This window comes from Bos mutus, chromosome 10 (assembly GCF_027580195.1).
Source record: "Bos mutus isolate GX-2022 chromosome 10, NWIPB_WYAK_1.1, whole genome shotgun sequence".
In the NCBI taxonomy this organism is placed as follows: domain Eukaryota; kingdom Metazoa; phylum Chordata; class Mammalia; order Artiodactyla; family Bovidae; genus Bos; species Bos mutus.
In genome coordinates, this window is record NC_091626.1 from 50,273,775 (window position 1) to 50,288,073 (window position 14,299).

At 39.3% G+C, this 14,299-nt stretch overlaps 2 protein-coding genes across 3 annotated transcripts in view; one reads left to right on the plus strand and one right to left on the minus strand.

Moving 5' to 3' along the window:
* TMOD3 (tropomodulin 3) overlaps positions 1–5,815 on the plus strand; it is an 88,044-nt gene extending 82,229 nt beyond the window's left edge. For both annotated transcript variants that reach the window (XM_005900459.3, XM_070377900.1), the window contains one exon: positions 435–5,815. In XM_005900459.3, the coding sequence (XP_005900521.1) occupies positions 435–469 (35 nt within the window). In that variant the 3' untranslated portion in view covers positions 470–5,815. The remainder of the gene's footprint in view (positions 1–434) is intronic.
* A 2,433-nt stretch (positions 5,816–8,248) lies between these two features.
* LOC138989397 (RNA polymerase-associated protein LEO1-like) lies at positions 8,249–13,978 on the minus strand. The gene is made up of 4 exons (XM_070377901.1): positions 12,782–13,978; positions 10,277–11,026; positions 9,217–9,367; positions 8,249–8,704 (listed from the first exon to the last, which is right to left on the minus strand). Exons 2-4 carry the CDS (start codon positions 10,343–10,345, stop codon positions 8,565–8,567), a joined length of 360 nt encoding a protein of 119 aa, XP_070234002.1. The 5' UTR covers positions 10,346–11,026; positions 12,782–13,978; the 3' UTR covers positions 8,249–8,564.
* Positions 13,979–14,299: the final 321 nt, after the last annotated feature.

Genomic DNA, 14,299 nt, shown 5'->3' on the forward strand with positions numbered 1-14,299 from the left:
AACCAGAAGGGCATGCAAATTACCTTTCATACTTTCTAATCCCAGCTGCCTGTGTGTTATTTCAAAATTTAATATGATAAGTTACCATTTTTAATGGAGGTATAAAATTTTTTAATACATGGATGAGACAGGCACAGTGAGTTGAAGGTGACTGCTGACCATTCTACTGTGGATTTCTAATGTTGCTGTTGTATAAGCACAGGGGAGCTTAGCTCCTCAGTTCTCAGCAGGTAAGTGAACACAGTAAAGGATATGAGTTTTTTATTTTAATAATAAAGGATACGAGTTTTTTATTTTAATGGCTGTGTGAACTACAAATGGACAATCCATTTTTTTACAACTCTAACTGGATTGCACAGAAACTTGTTTGTCACAAGCAAATCAACATTGTACAAACTAACAGGGATTTCTAACATTCTTTATTTTTCTCATAGTTCGCAAGAGACGAGTTGAAGGAGACCACCAGTAAGTCTGCCAACCTGTCATATTTGGAAGACATTGAAAGGTCATCGAGGGTTCTTGTGATATCAGATGTAAAATTTTCCTGGGGAGAAGGGAAAAGACTGGAAATTTTTTTTTTAATTACATGTATCTTTTTTCTAGTTTAAGGTTGTTACCAGTTTCAAACTGCAAAATCAATAGTAGGTGATATTTTGTATACTAAAGCATTATTTCTGCTAAAATTGATTTTAATTTAGCTTAATTAAATGTTCTGTGATGAGTTGGGTTAAAAAAAATACAGTTGTAAAAAAGTTTAGTAAGTCATTTATGTAGAATAATATGAACATTTTAAGGACCAATATTTTTTAAGTCAAAAAGGGACATTGCTGATGTCAGAACTGCTGTCGTACTTCTTAGGTACAAGGCACTTCAAAGCTTTCCTCATTCCATGGCATGGAGACTTTTCCGTGTTTTCTAGAACACACACACTTCTTTCTTGCAAAAAGCAAAATGCCAACATCTTAAAACAGATGACTTAAAACTTGGTCATCTGTCTTAGAGTCAAAGCAGGTTTCCAGGCGAGAGGAAGCGGTCTCCTGTGCCTCCCCACACTAGACCTGTCTGAGGTGTCTCAGCACCTACAGTTTTTTTAAACAAAGTCATCATCTTGGCTAGGTTACACACTTGGTTTAAAAAGTAGCTATGTCTAAATTCATTACAGACTTTCATTTTAATAATGTGGGCATTATTAAATTTTTGTGAAAGTTCATAGTAAAAATAAAATCTGAGTAGGAAAGCTATTTTCTTCCCTGTAAAAGGCATACAGCTAACTAACTCTGTTATTTAAGGTTAAAAAAAAAAAAAGCTGTTGTTAAACACATGAAATCAGACTTATTAAATGGTGGAGATTAAGTCTCAGGAGCATGCAGAACAGTCCTTTAAATTGATGGTTACTGTAAAGTAAATCAGAAGCTGACCTGTGTATAAATTAAGAGTTTACACAGGATAGTGAGATGTTCCTGTATGCAGTGCAGAGTTGTCTGGTTGGTATACAATCACCCCTTACTACAGATTTTCCAACCAATAAGGAAAATGACTATTCTTGATAAATCTAATTTTTATTAACTGTTTCCTTTCATCTTGAACTTTTTGGTCCATACTGTATAAAAGTAGTTTCTCATAACAAGATGTCTTCCTGTCACTCAGAGTATTAAAGTGAGTGGTTGAACAGTGTAGCGTGGTGGGCAGGCCACTCCAGGTCCAGTAGTGTGACAGACCATGTGGACCTGTATTCATGCCAGGTTCCAGGGCAGTCCCGGGAGCAGGAGGTGGCAGAGGCTGTACAGCTACAGAGGACAGGGCACGAAGGAATCTGAACAATTCAGGCCTGGCTGTGTCACTTACAGGGAGATTTTTCTAAAGGGAGGAATCTCTTTCCAGAATAGGGGAGAGATGTGTTCTTAATTTTTTTTAAAACTTCTTGAAACCAAATTATAAAATGTCTGCTCCTTTGTCTTGGACTAGTCAGTTTGTCTCGAGCTAGATGGCTCCCTGTATGCTATAGAAATAAGTCTTCTTGACAGGTGAAAGCTTTCCTCATAAGGACTGAGTGTGAGTTTCTTTGGAATCAGTATCCAGTGTTTGAAAGGGGCCAAAGATTGACTTTGCACTGTTCCACTATTCCCTTTTGGTTATAGGGTGCTGGAGACTTTTTTTTTTTTTCAAGTTAGCAAGTCAGGCTCACTCTCACTGGCTCTCCCTCTCTCCTTTTTCATAAATGACTTTGGAAATGTACTTGATTTTTAGAGACTGCACAGTTCCAACAGAGGGGGGAGTTGGCATGGACCAAGAGTTCAGAGCCGCCAGAACACTTTTAGCAAGGCTTCCTTTTTTGCCCTGCCCTGTAAGTCAATGAATTGATAACTATGTTACCCTGTCTTCGCAAAAGTCTTTTTTTTTTTTTTTTTTTTTAAATATAGGTAGGTAGGGCCCCACCTAGAATTCTGTATTGTACTTATGGGTAATATCTTTTCATTTATTATTTATCAAAGTATGAAGAAGTTGAGTGTTTTGCTTGTACCATTCCAGTTCTGAGCTACAGTTCATTATATAGTGGAAGAAAAGATTTGTTAATAACTAACTAAAGGTGAGCATTCATCTATCTGAATACAGAAAATCTTTCACAAACTATAACACAAGGGAGAAAACGGATGTTTACTTTGATCTTTAAAAATCTGGCACCTCTCAAAAAAACAAAATCTGGCACTTCTTATCCTTTTAGTAACTTGCAATATTTCTATATTATGCTAAAATTTTACAATAGAATTGTGAAATAGTCTTGATTTTTAAACCAAAGATCTTCTAAGACATTTAAGTTTTTGTAGTGTAACCAGTATAGATTTATCTCGTTATCCAAGCAAAGACTGTTCTTTGCGTTTTGAAATTGCTGTTTTTTTAAAAGCTTTTAATTTCACATTTTATAAAATTTTATATTCATATTTGTCAGAAGTTCTAATTTTTCCAGTTTGTCTACATGAGATTATATGTATTAAAATCAATATTAATGATATTATTAAAATGGATTTTGGTGCTATATACTTGTAGCTAAAGCCTAGTAGCAGTCTAAAGAATAGGTGGAATACATTCTCTAAGGGTGCCTGTCATTTAAAAGACCAAATAAACATTTTGTGTTTAAAAAAATTAGACTGTTAGAAATTCTAAGGAGAATTACCTTGATTGTTAAATTGTAGATTCTCATGATTTGAATGAAATAACCCACATACTTGCTTTGTGCAGTAGGTACTCCCTCAAAAAGTTAACAGGTATAGAGCTTTGTAAATTCTTTTTTCCATTGACAGTATCTGATGTTTTTTCATTTAAAAAGGGGAATCCATGGTATAAAGAAAATTATAAAAGAAAACATGTTTTGATAAAAAGTTATGTTCTGTTGTTCTTTATTTTAACCCTTGCTGCCATTAAAATAAGATTAAACAATTCATGAGGTTTCATAAAATTGTAAAATTTTGGCTCTGTGGTCCTAGAACTTCTAACTTTTTCCTTATAAAATCAGGAATCACCATTGTCTCCTGGCAGAAAAAAGGATCATTGTTTTTCTGGAATCTACAGCAGTTTCCATTCTCTGTAAGTTCAGTACGGCCTAGTTTTCCTCCATTACAATGTCACGTCACTTAAATTTTTTTTTTCTAGTTTTATTGAGATAGTTGACATATAACATAGTTTAAGGTATAAAACAATGATTTGATATATGCACATACTTGCAAAATGGTTACTACAGTAAGTTTAGTTAACATCTATCACTTCACATAGTTTTTAAAAATGTTTTTCCTTGTGATGAGAACTTTTAAGTAACTTTCAAATATGTAATAATACAGTAGTATTAACTGTCATCACTATGCTGACATTACATTCCTAGGACTTACTTTTCTTATAACTGGAAGTTTATACCATTTAACCACGTTCATCCATTTCACCCACTCTCCACACCCCAACGCTGGCAACCCGCAGTCTGTTGGCTGTATCAATGGATTTAGTCTTTTTAGGCTTTAATACATGAGATCATATAGTATTTGTCTTCCTTTCAGATTTGTTTCATTTAACATAATGCCCTCAAGGCCACTCCACTTTCATGTAGTATTAACTGAAGACACAGCACCCACAAGACCCAAACACATTGGATGTGTCAGAGCAACTCCTATCAAGGGGTGTGAGTTCTTCAGTCTAAACATCCATAGAACCCTCTTTTCCATCACTTCTCATTGAACATTCATGTTTCTAGCTACTTCTCACTCAAAGGAACTCTTCACCGAGTTTTAAATTGAGAAAATTGTATTTACAATCAGCAAAGAATTTATATTAGCTCATTTTAATTTGGTCATTCTTTCTTATGTCATATTTCTTGTATGTTATAATTTAGTTCTGTATGTCTTTCCCTACAAAAACTGAACACATTGGAAAATTTTTATAATAAAACATTTATAAGTTTGTTAATGCTAAATTCTAACATGCAGCCTGATCATTCAGAGAAGCCAATCTTTAAACCTCTACCAAGCATTTTAGACAGCCTTCACTGATATATAAGGACTTTTACTTAGGATATCTGCTCTGGTAGCTAGATAATAGATTGTAACACTGTGAAACACCACCAGCCATGTTTTGTATTTAGCACTATTGTTCAAGTTTGTACACTTTTAAAATAATCAAACTCTCTTACAGTACACATATGTGAGTGAGGCTTAACTTCCTTTTCTACAGACAATCAGAATGTTTTAAATGCTGCAAAGCAATTAATAGGTCTAAAATTTTTCTGTCAGATATTGTAGTTCATCAGAGAGTATGGTTTAAAAACAAATTCTGGGTGCTTGTTCATGGGTGTAAAGCAAATTTTTAGTTTAAATTTCACCTTAAGTCAAAAGGAAAACAATTTGATTCAGCTGTTTAAACTGTTTAGATTTGTCTGCTTAAGAATTGTAAAAAGAAGGTAAATTATAAAGAAAATTGTTCATGCATACATGTGCATGCACACACGCAGAATATATAAAAACCATTGTAATTTTGAGAAAGTGCCCACTTTTTTTTTTTTAGTCTTTTGGATGAATTATATTTGGTTTCAGGTACGTTTAAAAGCTTGAAAATTACTTTTGTAACAGTGCGTTCTTTGTCACATGAAATTGGGCATTTAAATACATTTTTTAATGCTAAAATATAAAAATGCTGTAAGTGCTTACTTTTTCAATTTTAATAAACTATTACAGAATATTCATATTAATAATACTGGTTCATAATAGCACAGTGAATTTTCTTTTGAAGAATATGGATTACAGGCATTTAGGATTTACCATTTCATATTGGAACAAATAATTTCAATACAGTCTATCAAATATACTGTAGACTTTGACTGTTTGGAAAATCCCTTTAATTCCTATGTTCTAAAGTTCACTCCTTATATACCTTTTAAGAACAAGTGTATTAACTTCCCTGAGTTATTCTGAAACTGTCAGTACTTGACCATTTACACCCATAAGGTAGTAAGTTCCTATGGTTCAGTCTCATACCATCAGTACTCAGTCTGGCCTGTCCATAAAGTCAAATTGAGTTTTTGTTTTTGTTTTTTTTTAAACTGAGTTGACAAATTGAAAGAGGGACCTATGATACAGTGTGTTCTGAGCCTGAGGGGAGCCAATCCTGCTATTAGAGATTATTTCTAAGGTAAAGCAAAGATACTGCTTATCAGTCACCTAAATCCACCAACCAAAAGAGGAAATCAGTGAAACGTGTAATGGGTTTGAGGAAAATTTTAGGGATAAATCAAATAATTCAGCTTTGAAACTTAAGGAATAAAGAAATTTCTCTTGAATCTTTAGTATTGGCTGGCTTTCCGAGAATGGCTGTTGGGCTTACGTTCACATGTGGGAAACCTTGATGCCTGTCCGCTTTGGTGAGTCAGAGGCTTGGGTGCTTCAGTTGTCAGTTAACTTCAGCTCCTCCTCTGAGTGGCCTTGGAGACAGGCGCTATAGCCGTGGGGAGAGTGCCTTCTTGCTCAGCCAATGGCACCTCACTCCTCTAGGTACCAAATATTAAGCTTTCCAGCATGTCTGCAAGGGTTGGTGGCCTCTAGGCTCAGCCCAGCTTTAGCCCCCATCCTGTAGCAGAGACTCAAGGCCACCTCTATAAAGAATAGCCAACCTAACCTATAGATCTAATGCGATCCCCATCAAATTAACACATTTCATTTTTCACAGAATTAAGACAAATAATCCTAATATTTATATAAAACTTTATATAAAAGAGCCAGAATTGTCAAAGCAGGAGGCATAACCCTCCCAGACTTGAGATAATACTACAAGGCTATAGTGACCAAAACAGTGTGGTACTGGCACAGAAACAGACATCCTATTATATACAGGATGGATGAACAGCACAGGGGACTATATCCTGTGACAAACTATAATGGAAAAGTATGAAAAAATATGAAAAAGATGTTTATGTGTGTATAATTGAGTCACTTTTGCTGTACCAAAGAAATTAGCACAACACTGTAAATCAACTATACTTCAATAAAATTGTAAAGAACAGTCAACCTTATGACTGAGCTGTGATAATACCTCTCAGCAATTTAGATGAGTCTCTAAATGGCCTTTCTGGAGCTGGTGCTAATTATGGCTGTGTTTACTCCATGAAATTACACTTTAAATATATAAAAGGGAGGGAATTATAATGTATATCCAGGTTTCCTGCATGGTAAGTGGGCCATTTTTCTTTGACCTTTTCTATTGAACAATAAGACTCTTTAAAAAAAAAAAAAAGAACATATTTTTCACTTCTCAGAAGTAGAGGAATATAAACATTAAATCATGAAAGACTCACAATGGTCAAGTCCAGACCCCACCAAGTTGAGCAAACTGACTTCAGAGAAGTTAACTTGCCCAAGGTAACATCATTGGTTTGTACATTGAACAACAAAAAACTTCATGTACCTGTTATGTTCCAGCTACTGCACTAGTCAAAAAGCTAACAGTCACATCTAGTATCTTGTTTCCCAGCGCTCTGTTTTTCTCTAAGCTCCTGGTGACCATTTCTCCCAGCATTCTGGATGTCTTTCTCCCTAAGGTCAGTAATAGACCTGCTCAGCAGTGTGATGGCTGTGCACATAAGTTCCTGATCCTTGTCTCAAAAATGCTTTTTAACTTGAGAAGAAAAAGCTTTGGATAAAAGTCTTAAGTTCTAACTTAGCTTCCATATCTGTAGTATGAGAACAGCAGCAGCCCTTTGAGTTGTTCTGAGGATTAGAACTGGTAAGGCCCATACAACACGTAACAAAGCATTGAGTCTCCAGTGAGCTCTCTTGTGCTATGCCTGCTCTGACAAAAAAATCCCAAGACACAGCGCAAACTGTTACCAAAATGGCCTCACCTGGGAACAGTGGATTTTCTGAAGTCACAGACTTGCTTCCAAACATTTTAAAACCACAACTAGGATTATGCAAAAGGAATTCAGTTCCTCACTTCAATCCCAAGTCATTTCATCACTGTTTTAAAGCAAGCAGTTGAAAACCATATTTATAGTAAGTACACGTTTTATGCTTCAGTCATCCTCTTCCTCTTCACTCCCTGCTTTCCTCTTTCTGGAGGGTTCATCTGAACAGATAACGAGAGAAGGTGTAAAATTCAATACTGAATGTTTTCGGAAATTCTGTCTAAAGTAGTTCTGAGCCGGTGGGGGAGCCAGCCTTTCAAGTTAGAACTCGACCCTCCAGCGATGACCTTGTCCACAGACACTGTCTCTACAGGTCAGGCAAGGGGAGCCCGGACTTCCAGCGGTCAGGGCCAAGGGACACGTCACTCTATTTAGGTGTGGATTCCCCTCATTACTACTTGAAATATGTTCCTCTGCTTCCTCAGTACTTCACTTTCTCTATCTAAAATTCACAATTTTAAAGCCTGTTGACTTTTTTTAAAGGACTGCTTGTGTTTTATGTGCTTTTTTCAGTATGGTTTCCAAGTTTTAAATAGATTTTTTCACATGAAAAATGAGTGCTTCTTCTACATAGTAAGAGCCATTTCTGTTACTGGGATGTTTCCTCTGACCTGTAACTCAAGACCCATAGTGGAGTGAGTTATGTGTTCAGAAAACACTGGATAAATGAATATGGTACAATGGCAAGAACAGAGTGAGTCACTTGTGTAATTAAGACTTAAAATTTCTTGTGATCTTTAAGTGGAAAAGGAAATAAAGTAGATAATTTCAATAACATGGAGATGAAATAACCCTGCACCATTATTATGCTCATGGTGATCGGGAGAGGGCCCTTGATCTATTTCATTGAACTACTTCTAGTTCTCTAGTTGGGCCCTGGTGTCTCAGCCACATGTCTTTTCTCACAGGCCTTTCTGTCCACCGGCACACCCACCCTAACACTTCCTTCAGCTTCCAACAAGAGGGTGACTGTTCTGGGCTGCCTCCCGCTGCACACAGGTGTCAGGCATTCCTCTGGGCCACGCCTAGGCTTGTTACTGCACTCATCTCACTGAGTTGTAGGGAGGTGTGTAGACACCTGTCTGTGCTCCTGGGCTCTGAGCTCCTTATTCCGGGAGTCGGCTTGTGGCTACAGAGCAAACCCCTTCAGATTGAATAAATTTGGTTTTACCTTATCAGTGGTGAGTTTCTTTGCTGTCAGTGATCTTTGAGCCCCATCTCCATCTGGTCCCTCATCACTCTCTGGAGAATAGATTCTGGCCCCTTCCTCTGAAAGCAAATTTGAGGACTTTAGATATGGGACTGACCTTCAAAGATGAAGACCCATTTATTCCTGAAAAAAATTTTTTTTTTACTGTTGAATGTTCTTACTTCCCACTGTATATATTTCCCTTTGTTGAGACACCAACCATTTTTTTTAAGTTTTCATGAAGAGATACATACAGCTTTCAAACATGCTTAAATGACTTACATTGGAGAGGTTTTTTTCCTCTCAGAGAGACTGCTCACTTTTAAATACCCGCAGGGCTCCAGACACACATTTTTTAAAACTACAAAGTTTAACACTGGGTCCTTAATTATACAATCAGGCAAACTGCCTATTATACATTTTTTACAATGACATAAATTATTTAGTTGATTTTCTTAATTATGGGGGTGCCTTATTTTCCCAGCCAACTTTTCATGTGAGAAAGTGGTCCTAACAAAAACAGGAGAAAAGGCCTTTGCATTGTCCTCAGTGAATAACAGCAGGACAGACACTCAGTGGTCACCAGACTCACCTCCGCGTTCCCCTTGGTTGTGGTTTTCGACGGCTTCACCCTCCTCATCACTGTTCGAGTCCTGGTAGGGGGCACTTGGCACCCCCTGGTTCTGCAGACGGATTGTCTCCTGGTGAGCAGAAGCCCTCAAACGTGCTTCTTTCTGTAAAGACTTAAAAAAAAATGAATTCACTTAGTGCCTGCTTGAAACTAAAGAACATGAAAATGCCTTGCCCGGGATAACACCAGTTCCTATGTCCTCAGGGTGAGTTCTCTCCATTTCACATCTCTGTTACCATACACGGTCATCGTCGTGTTCAGTTCTAAGGCATGAAGACACCACAGGGTGGAGAGGCAGAAGGCTCCCTCACACCAACCGCCCCATCACAACTGGCATGGGCACGGCCTTGGGAGCTGCAGCGTCCCCTCTGCTGCCAGGAACAGTCCAGAGGGCACGACCAGCCTGAGGAGCTGCGTCCATGCCCAGCAGATGCCTGAGGGAGGCAGGTTCTCTTCACCTTCCCTGAGACACACCTGACTTGCCCAGGCTCCACCAAACGACCATGGCACCCAGATATTCGTGCCTGGGGCCGTCAACCCAGGGCACTCCCCACAGCTGCTGATGGCAGGATGAGGGCGTGCTGGTGGGGAGGGTCCCTAAGTCCCAAAGTAGAGCCCTTGTTCCCTTCCATCCACCTGGCTTCCACATGTTGGGCTCCACGGGTAGGGCCAGTGTTGACTGAGTCAGGAATGTCGTCCTGACCTTCCTACATCACCTCTCCTCTGGCTAACACAGTTTAATGATATGTATCAAAGGTTATGTTTTTTTAAAAACTGTCAGTTTCCCGCTGAGAGCTCACAGATTGGAGAGAGAACACCTGAGTGTCTGGATTGCTGTATCTCACCACTGGCCCATTGACTATGACCATTTCTATGGTTAACCACACACTTGGAAGCTAAAGCTGGCTCCCTGATAACTACAAGAAATAAAATGACTGTCACAATAAGATGATTTAATATTCTGAAAAGCACAGCTCTTAATGCCCCTAAACAATCCTGGGATAAAGCTCAGCCAACATACCTTAATCAACTCTACACGCTGGCATTCAGGATCAGGACCTGCCACTGGTAAGATTTTAATCGTCTGCATCCTCGAGCATCTACTAGCAAGTGGCAGGGACACCTTTTTATGTGTGGCATAGTCTGTAGCATGAGGTCTGCGGCAAACAGACAAAAATGACTCACTCTACTAAGAACATTTGCAGGCAATCACACCAACAGCAAACAGCGGCGGACAGTAACATCAGCACCCACAGCCCTTTCCTCTGGCACATGCACACACCAAGAGCATGCTTGCAATCAGCCGGCTTCCCGGGTAAAAGGCCCTGAAGAGAAGGGACATGCTGACCAGCAGAGTGGCACAGACAGTTTAGGCCTCTTACCAGGTGTGCTGATCAATGTGAATTAATAACTCGTCTTCTGGTTTAGACAGCAGCCTCGTGTTGGCTTCCATAGCATGAACTGGCTCCCTGAGAGACAGGAACTTGTTGCAAAGGTGAAAAATGGCATGGGAACCAGACCATGGGCCTTGGGGAGCTGCACCTCAACATCATGTCAGTCAGGCTCTTTGCACATCCAGCCTCTCTAACCTGTTGCTCAAACTGCCAAGCAGCAAGAGATCACTATGAATAGTTACCTGAATGTGAGTTTGGACTTGAAGACGGCTTGTCCCTGCAGACCAGTGTCGTCCCTGACGAACAGGTGGTTGTGAGTGGCCTGCATCGGGGCCTTGTAGACATCAAACACCTTGTTGCCTAAATGTAGGGACAGGCTGGAAACAGAAATAGTTCAGTTATTAGGATGGATCGTTAACAAATCCTATAGCTTCCATTCTGTCATGTTTTGTCACTAAGTTGTGTTCGACTCTTTGCAACCCCATGGACGGCAGCCCACCAGTCTCCTTTGTCCATGGGATTCTCCAGGCAAGAATACCAGAGTGCGTTGCCATTTCCTTCTACAGGGGATCTTCCCAACCCAGGGATCAAACCTGCATCTCCTCCATTGGCAGATGGGTTTTTTATCATGAGCTACCAGGGAAGTCTCCTCTACCCTGTTAGCAATTCTTAAAATGCTGTGGAACTGCAGGATCCTGTCCCCATACTGAAGATTTAAGACAGACAAAAGATACTAGAAACAACTAACCTACCTCCTTTCAAAGTAAAAGGTGGTAAAATCCATCTTCCTTTCAACTTGAAATCTAATTGTTTTATCATTTCCCAATCTCTATGACTTCATTAGTAAAACAGAAATCGTTTTTTCAAACATACCAATCTATAATGTCTAATGGTCACATATGGGCACTGACATTATGTTTTCATCTCAATAAGGCAGATACTGTGAATTTGATTACTTTTTGAGTCTATGTCTAGAGTCTTCCAGCACAGCACTGTGACCTCAACCCTGTTTATTTCTCCCAGGTTTCCCAGATAATGCCAGGAGCCTCAGTTCAGTTCAGTTCAGTTCAGTCACTCAGTCGTGTCCAACTCTTTGCAACCCCATGGACTGCAGCATGCCACACCTCCCTGTCCATCACCAACTTCCAGAGCTTGCTCAAACTCATGTCCATTGAGTCGGCGATGCCATCCAACCATCTCATCCTCTGTCATCCCCTTCTCCTCCCACCTTCAGTCTTTCCCAGCATCAGGGTCTTTTCAAATAAGTCAGTTCTTTGCATCAGGTGGCCAAAGTACTGGAGTATCAGCTTCAGCATCAGTCCTTCCAATGAATATTCAAAACTGATTTCCTTTAGGATGGACTGGTTGGATCTCCTTGCTGTCCAAGGGACTCTCAAGAGTGTTCTCCAACACCAAAGTTCAAAAGCATCAATTCTTTGGCACTTAGCTTTCTTTATAGTCCAACTCTCACATCCATACATGACTACTGGAAAAACCAAAGCTTTGACTAGACGGACCTTTGTCGGCAAAGTAATGTCTCTGCTTTTTAATATGTGGTCTAAGAGGCCTTCCCTGGTGGCTCAGAGGTTAAAGCATCTGCCTGCAATGCGGGAGACCTGGGTTCGATCCCTGGGTCGGGAAGATCCCCTGGAGAAGGAAATGGCAACCCACTCTAGTATTCTTGCCTGGAGAATCCGGATGGAGGAGCCTGGTGGGCTACAGTCCATGGAGTCGCAAACAGTCGGACACAACTGAGCGACTTCACTCACTCACTTCACTCACTAAGAGGCCGGCTGCTACATCGCTTCAGTGGTGACCGACTCTGTGCGACCCCGTCCCTGGGATTCTCCAGGCAAGAACACTGGAGTGGGTTGCCATTTCCTTCTCCAATGCATGAAAGTGAAAAATGAAAGTGAAGTCGCTTAGTCGTGTCTGACTCTTCACGACCTCATGGACTGTAGCCTACCAGGCTTCTCCATCCATGGGATTTTCCAGGCAAGAGTACTGGAGTGGGTTGCTACTAGATTTTGTTAATTCTGTAATGAAAAAAGATCCCCAAATATGGTCCTATACAGAAAACTTCATTCATCCCAGGCCTCCCTCTGGGTGTTTCTCCTCAGGTCTGTGCTCACCTTCCATCCGACCACTTGACTATCCGAGCATTGCTTTCTTTAATTTTATTTCCGTCTTTATCCCGGCGTATCCTCCATCGTATAGTATTTTCTATCTGATATAAAACACAAAGGCATACAAAACCAGTTGGTAAAGAATCTGCCAGAAGTGCAGGAGACCTGGATTCGATGCTTGGGTCAGAAAGATGCCCTCGAGAAGGGTGTGGCAACCCACTCCAGGATTCTCACCTGGAGAATCCCATGGACAGAAGAGTCTGATGGGTTACAGTTCATGGGATCGCAAAGAGACATGACTGATCAACTAACACTTTCATATACAAAACCAGACTGCATGTTCTTTTCTTCTCAAGTGATTTATAATCACATGCCAAGAATTCAGAGGTGGTGAGAAAGTAAGCTCACCGAAAAATAGATGATTAGGCAACACGGAAACCCTCCTACTACAGATACCTATAGACACTGGTTAAACTCACCAGATGTTCTGTTTTAATCTTTTCTGAGCTCCACCTCATGGCAGTGGAAGCAAAAACTTAGGGCCCATATGAGGTAGGAGGTTATAACTGAGATTTCTATTGCAACCCCACTTGAAGGGTTATGAACCCAATGAAAGAAGGACTAAAGAAAGGCCCTGTAGGAAAGAAAGCTCTGAGCATTAATTTTTAAAAAAATGTAATTCAGTAATAAACAATAAATTAAAACCTGCGACTTCTGCTTTATCCATATGGTGAGAAACTCCAAATTAGAAAAGTAGTATAAGAATGGTTCCTGCCACTGCTACCACTGTGGCCTCTGGCAGACGCTCATTCCATACCCGGTTAAAGACAATGCCATTCCTATGAGAGCAATGGTAGGGTTTTGCTTTCCAGGTCTTCTCAAGGGGGACCCCCTAATGACAAGACCTCTTCTCTGTGCATAAGCTGAATTTCCATAAAGAGTCAGATATTTTTGCTATGGGAAGCAGCTCAGAACTATCCATGATAAAAATTGGAGGGGCAGTTCTGTATATCTAATTATATTATTATTTATCCTGAAGGAAGTAGCTAACAATTTTCAAGAATTCTTATCTTGACTGCTGTCAAAAAATTACAACTGCCAAAGAAAGGTTAGAAAAGTGATAATTCTACAACAATTTTTTAAAAAGGATATGTACCTTCTCTCCTAATAATATTCTGAAAAGACATTTAATTCCTCATTCTAAACAGTTATTTATTGATCAAAAAATAAAGATCATTTTGTAAGTTCATCTCAAACTGTTATCCCTGTATTTTATTTTATAAAAAGCTTAAAAAAAAAAAAAAAAGGAATAAAGTGTGGAATGATACCTTTAATTTTAACCTGGTTCTCTCTTCTTCATCAAGCATTTTCTTATTTTCAAATTCATCTTCATAATACTGAGGATCAAAAGGCCTAAAAATTGTTTTTTAATGTTGTATTAGCCATCTTTAGTATGAATATAATACTATAAGTCTTTATAACATATACCAATATGTTAAAAAAATCACAGTAGACAAATAACTT

Coding starts and splice junctions, on each gene's coding strand:
- LOC138989397 (XM_070377901.1), bottom strand. CDS start 10,345: ATGCAGACGATTAAAATCTTACCAGTGGCAGGTCCTGATCCTGAATGC. Junction 9,368..10,276: donor AGCGTGTAGAGTTGATTAAG/GTATGTTGGCTG, acceptor TTTTTTTTTAAG/TCTTTACAGAAAGAAGCACG. Junction 8,705..9,216: donor CAACCAAGGGGAACGCGGAG/GTGAGTCTGGTG, acceptor ATTTGCTTTCAG/AGGAAGGGGCCAGAATCTAT.